Raw genomic sequence first — 6,754 nt, 5'->3', positions numbered from 1 at the left:
CTATCTCTCTCTCCCTCCCACTTGCTCTCTTTCCCCCTTCCTCTCTAAAACACTTCCTGCCTTCCTTCTATTCATCCCTTCAACCACCCCTTTCCCTCCTTTCTCACTCCCATCCCTCCTTCCCTCTTCAACCTTCCTTTCCTCCCTTATTCTTCCCTATGCTCTAGCGCCCGTTGTATTTCAGCTACAGCGGGCTTAATTTTTAAATAAAAATGCAAAAAACAGGTGTGCATGTATGTGCATATGCATTTACTTCTCTTGTATGTAGAATCATAGAGTTCGAAGGGGCCATACAGGCCACCTAGTCCAACCCCCTGCTCAACACAGGATTAGCCCTAAGCATCCTAAAGCATCCAAGAAAAGTGTGTATCCAACCTTTGCTTGAAGATTTCCATGTCAGTATATACATACCAGTCATCTGATGATTTTAGTATTCAATATTTTCCATGATGACCAAATCAGTCATAATTTAAATACTGTTTTGATGAACACAACGATGGGCCTTATCTCCTGAATCTTACTGGAGGGTTATCAATAGTCTTCAAAAACACACAGCACAAATACTTTTGTGAATGAAATTTTTATTTACACACCGTATCTAGAAGCAGATACATAAATCCTTATACAATTTTTTTCAAAAAATGTGCAAGAAATTACTATAATCTTTTTTTAAACAAACCAAAACACATTTAAAATCAATGGACTTTGGATAATTCATTTTGTTGTGTGCTTACTACAAATAGCACACACTCAGTTGGAAACATACAGAAAAGTGTAAACTACAGCAATCTGGATTTTAAGTATTAATTTCATGGCACTCCATCACCACTATAAAAATTCTTTAACCCAATATGTAGCAATACAAAATTCTATAAGAAACCCACACAACCCCCAGTATTGGCATAGAGAGTTTGGACCAAACACAGCAAACTCTACAATATTTTTGTCATTTTAAGAATTATCCCATTTATGTTAAACAATGTGTTTGTATTTTTTTAAGTATTTAAAGATATAACAGTAGCAATAGCTGATGTAACCATATTTTAGCTTAGAATTTCAGCTATGAGTCTGAAAATCCTTCCTTGCTGGAAATTCACAGTCAATATATTGCTGGTATTTTGGTTTCATTTATAGGTCCAGTATTTAAACATTTAGAAATGCATTTATAAGAAAAATTGAATGTTTTGCAAAGTTCAGCTGTAAGAGTTCAAATGGTGAAAAGCACCTTGACATGAATATTAAAGAAACCAGGGGTTACTTTAAAAAAGCAAAAAACATCAATACTGTGTTTGCTAAGCTTGCTCCTCTGTGACAAGTAAATATCAATAAGTAACAAACAAACAAAAAATTTGGTGATAGTTTCACCACTTTCCCCCAGATTTAGCAAATGTGAAAGAGCTTACTCCATACTGAACTGGGAAAGATGTTTCAAACTCCTTGTGAATTTTCACATTTGCCAAAACTTTCTACTCTACGGAAGTACTGAAGGGCAGAAACTCTGTCACTGACTGGCAATTTGATCCTTGCTTTGCCTTCCTTCTCATCAGGTGATGGCACAGTTGTGAAGGGCAGCCATTATTTTGGTGGTCACGGATAAAGCTACACATCCTGTCAGATGGCTGCTGTGTTTCAATCCCAACTCTAAGAGGCATAAGTGAGATTTCCATAAAGAATGGATCTTTTTTACAGTGTCAAAGAACTGGACTGCAAGTCTGGTTTATGGTATTTCCCACGCCTCCACACCTCATTTCAAGCTCTGCTGCCAAACTATAATTCTTGGAAATGCAACAACCATTACTTTGTATCCTGTAGGACACTGTCCAGCATCGTGAGAAAAATCACTGGGATTTTCAGGTGGCCTTAGGCAACTTTAGGCAAAAATACGCTCACTATGGGATCTGGGAGGACATTTATTCAACAAGTAGGGCTGTGAGTTTCTATGTCTTTGCCAGAAGAAAGGCAGTGTTGCCAATAATGTATGGAGCTAAGAGACAAGACGTGAAAAATAAGAAACAAGTAAAATTAAGAAAAACTTTGGTGCTATAGCTACACCAGAGATTTTAAATCAATGTTAGGCGTTATCCAAAAAAGAGGATGGATAATGAAAACTTGCTGGTTGCCAATACCAGAATTGGTATTACAGTATCTTGATAAATATGTCAACTGCGTAGTCCACTTAAGTATGTAAAAAAGTAAGTTATTTCTATCTCAGTGATACCAAATTGAAAATATCTAATTCATGGAATATATTTCATATCCTGTTAAAAGTAGCAGAGAAAAAGCAATGCAATAGCATAAAAAATGCTTTTGCTGTAACAAAGGGGGTAAGAAATTAGGCAAAGCATTTTTTTTAGTACTAAAGATAGAATATATTTAGATAGTGGATTGACATACCCACCTAAAAATGGAGCAACATAGTTGCTCATGGTGAGTGGCAGGCCTGCACAGCTGTAGCGTAATGCAGTATCCTAGGCTAGAGGGAAAGGGGCAATCTTTCCAGAGATTTATCTGACACACACCTTGGGAACTGGAAGGAAGCAGAAAGCCCAGCTTCATTGGCCTGTATTGTACAAACCAGCATCAGCCCCAGATACCTACATGCTAAAGTCAATTTTCATATGCTTTATTCTAAAGGGACACTCTCAAGGATAGCGTTTACAGGCTTACTATGATTTGTTCGCAGAATATAATGCAGAGGTCATTTTATTGTTTGTTGTATAAAATGCTAATTTGATACCACTATATTTCCATCAGATGATCTACAGTAGTACTTCCTGTAATTTAGTTTACCGAATTTATAAAAAATATTTATATCCCACTTTTTTCTAGAAACCAAACTTAAAGTAATAACGTTTTACAAATATATTTATCAATTAAATTATGCTAGCATAGGTGTGATGGTTAATTTTATAAAAGTCAACCCTAAGTATTTTATCAATGTTCAGGTTTTTTTAATTGTGCTCTTTCAGCTGACTGAAAGCCTGTTCTGCTAGCATTAGCAGATGGGATATAAATTAGCAATGGGATTTGTTCATAGAATGGTAATAAAACTTAAGTAAACTACTTCCATAGATTTAACAAGACATACTGTTCAGCTAAATCGGTTAGCTCATCCTTAAACTTGAGGGTGTCTCTTATACTATCTGCTTGCATTAACAGTTGATCTGAGAATCTATGTTAACTGTGACTTATTTTAACAGCTTACATCAAGTGACCTACAGGCAGCAGCGTTGTATAGCAACAAGCAATCCAGGCAAGGATTTCCACTTTCTAGCATGTTACTGCAGTATTGCATTATTTTCTTCCTATTACATCACTTCTTTCCCAGTTACACTGCCATTAAATACAATGTGGCTGAGTGTAATATTTATCAGTATAGCAACAAACTATGAACTTTTCACAAAATTCAAGCAAAAAGGCCAGGAAGGAATTTCAAAAGTGTTTTCAATGTATTCATTCAGAAGTCTTATTTCAGAATGCAACAAAGGGATGCAATTTCCCATTCATTTTGTTAATTCAGGAAAGCAGCAATTACTCCAAATTACAATTATTACAGTATATAATGAAGTATAAACTAAAGCATGTACTCACAGAGAATCTGCTCATGTCTGTGCCCGGTTCTGTTCACAAGTTACAGTGAGTGGGCATACAATTTGTATACAGCGTCCATCGGATTTTTTTTTTTAAAGAATATCTTAATTCTCATGTTACATTCAATGCGAGCATGAATACGTTTTTAAAAACTCACATTTACCCAGGTACTGATACCCGGTTTCAACTGCAAAGTGAGCATGCATTGGCTCTTTCTTGCAACGGATGTATATATTTACATGCAGGATTTTCACTGTAACATGTGAATTGGGCTGAGGTTTGCCAAAGGTTTAAACTCAAACAACTAAGAGAACTTCCACTCCATAAGGTATTGAGCTACAGTTCCTTGGTTTTCCTGTCCCTTTTAAGGCTAGCAAGCTCCCTCAGGAAAATGCAACAGGAAGAATTTCTGAGGCAATGCTGCGGTCTCATCCATCACTAGAGCAAGGTTGGAAAGTTGCCAACACTAAAGGAGAATATATCTGCTCTAGGCAGAGTTGGTGCATTTGTAGACAAACTGTTCAGTCAGGTCCAGATATAGGCCGTAGTAGAAGACATGTTCATGGTGCTATTTTTATTTGCCATTGCTTGTTTTTTGGGTGGATGTTTGAGTGCTTGACACCGGTTGTTACTTTTCAGGCTCAGAATGGAGGCAATGGCTGTGGGAAAGTTAGAAAGGAAAGACAAGGAAAATTTCTTGCTTTCCTGGGGCACGTGACTTGGCCACACATTGCCATATTTGGGCATATTTCTTCTGTCAACTCTGCTAAGTTGTGCAGTGGAAGCTAGATGTTCCTGCAGAACTTTGCTATCACTGCAATTGTGGAAGGAAAGCACTGGGGTGAACACTGCAAGGACTGGACAATCATCTCAAGAAAACCTATATTTAGCTGGTGTTATTGGTGCTAACAACTGCTCAAGAAAACGCAAGCAGAAATGCAGCATGCCATTGGGTTGTGAGCTCTGTCAGAACACTGATAGAATAGGAATACTGGAGATCTAAAGGTTTTTAATATATGGAAGGAACTGTAATATATAGGGAACCCTAAATCATCATTTAGAATTGCTAAACACTGGATATATTTTTACTTTAATATAATAAAATTTATTTCTAGAGGCCTCCCCCCACCCCCACCCCCAAATCATACTGCCCGTTTCTGGTATTGGAGGAGAATTTCCCCCCAGAAAATTACAGCATGAAGGCTTAATCCCAAGGTATGTCTCCTATTGTATAAAAATGATTTTCTTTTTCTTCCTCTCAGACATTAAAACACTGTACTATAGCATATATTATTGTGCCTTTTTAGGTATCAAATCTGTAGTCTTAATTTGGGGGAAGGGAAATCAGAAAGTAAATAATTTGCATAAACATCGGACTAGCAGAGCCAACAAATGATGCACACATACACTTATATATTTTGCTCATAAATTTAAGAATACATTTCCATCTTTTTTTGTTTCAAAATTAATTTTAACTGGGCAAGAGAGACACTTCCATCTGTATCCCCCACAGCAACAGACATGCTTTGCCTACGATCTTCTTTTTAAACACTATGATCTAAAAATAAATTTTAAAAAAATAGAAGTTTAGCATATTGATTCAGGCAACCCAGGATGTAGTGCCATTGCAGCACCTTGCAGCAACACTGTACTTAATATTACAAACTCATTCAGAGACAGAAAAGGCTAGGTAGGTAGAACGAGAAAGACAAACTGGTCCAGAAATGAAAGATTTTTTAAAAATAAACTAAATTTAACTGAACCAAAAACCTATTCATATGGCTGAGATGAGGAAATGAAAATGTGGAAAATATTTACTGTACCTTTTTAACAGTAAAAATAAAAGGAGAGAGATGAAAATGGCACAAAATAAATTCTGGAACCTAAAACTCAAACTCCCAAATTGTACATTTCCTTCAGAGATTTCAAAGTTCATCTTCCTACTCAGAAAGATTCTGAATCACAAGAGCAATCCTGAAATAGTTCAACGCCCCCTTACAACTTTTAGCATGGAAACAACTCCTCAAAACTCAAACCATAATGGCCTCAATTTAGAAAACCTGTTGTACTCTAGTCCCATTGTAATCAATGGTGCTTAAATTAATCATCACTAAACTTTTTCTCTTGATTTCAAAGGGACAAAAGCACAACTAATGTATCCTGAATTGGGGTCAACTTATGAAATAGCCCTGACAATAGCCCTTCTCATTTCTAATGTGAAAAATCCACTGGAAATATTTCCTGTCTAAACCTCACTGAAATGAAAAATACACAAAGGCACATCTATGCCTCTGTGGAAATCCTAACTCTTCATACAGGAAAAGCTTCTAGTGGATTTTCATGTGCCAGGTATATATATACTTAAAGTGGAACAGGAATTTCCTTTTTTCAAATATGAATAATATAGGAATGAAAACTGGTAACATGCTGAAACATTTCCTATGGTGATTATAATACAATACAATCAATCCATCCCTAATTTTAAAACATGCAAAGTTTTTTAAAAGCATAATTAGGGCTACTTTTTCCACCTCCACAGATTAAAATGAATGCTAAAAGATGAAAAGGAAACATACAAGTAAAACTAAAGGCATGATCCAAAGTGAAGAATTTCTAAGTTCCACTGATTTCAATGGGAGAGATTTAAGCATACCCAATGATATCAATGGGACCTGAATGCTGAAGTTGGCTAGCTCATGTGATCATTTTGTAGTACTATATGAGTTAAGGGAAACTTACAATGCTGAAAAGCTTTCATTTTGTTTTCTGTGTGTTACCACACTTAGTCCAAATCATTGTCTCTACAACAAATAATTTTTATCAATGGTCTTAATTTACATTTAGCCTTTGTCTAAATTACAAAATAGTAACAGGAAAGTGTCAATTATCTATTTTTCCCAACACTAATTCGAAAGTCCATTCTTAAAACTAGGAAAAATTAAATAGTTAAAAATGAACAAAAAATCAAAATAATATCTACATTCTTTGTAACGGTTTAGGAGAAAGGAGGCTTTCAAAATATTATGTTGCATAACTGTCTTGCATCACACATTCCCTTCAGCCCACAGATAAATTCATGGGTTTTGATCAGGGTATTGGGAAATCATTTTTAGCATTCATCTAAATTCTCTAACTTATAATACCAGCATGTTTTATCCTCAAC

General features: G+C 35.8%; 1 protein-coding gene across 1 annotated transcript in view; it reads right to left on the bottom strand.

The window, feature by feature from the left end:
• Positions 1–564: 564 nt before the first annotated feature.
• SOCS6 (suppressor of cytokine signaling 6) overlaps positions 565–6,754 on the bottom strand; it is a 30,850-nt gene continuing 24,660 nt past the window's right edge. Inside the window, exon 3 of the mRNA XM_077352882.1 lies at positions 565–5,149. Within this exon, the coding sequence (XP_077208997.1) occupies positions 5,063–5,149 (87 nt within the window). The 3' untranslated portion in view covers positions 565–5,062. The remainder of the gene's footprint in view (positions 5,150–6,754) is intronic.

This window comes from Paroedura picta, chromosome 9 (assembly GCF_049243985.1).
Source record: "Paroedura picta isolate Pp20150507F chromosome 9, Ppicta_v3.0, whole genome shotgun sequence".
Classification (NCBI taxonomy): domain Eukaryota; kingdom Metazoa; phylum Chordata; class Lepidosauria; order Squamata; family Gekkonidae; genus Paroedura; species Paroedura picta.
This window is presented reverse-complemented; position numbering and strand designations above follow the sequence as displayed.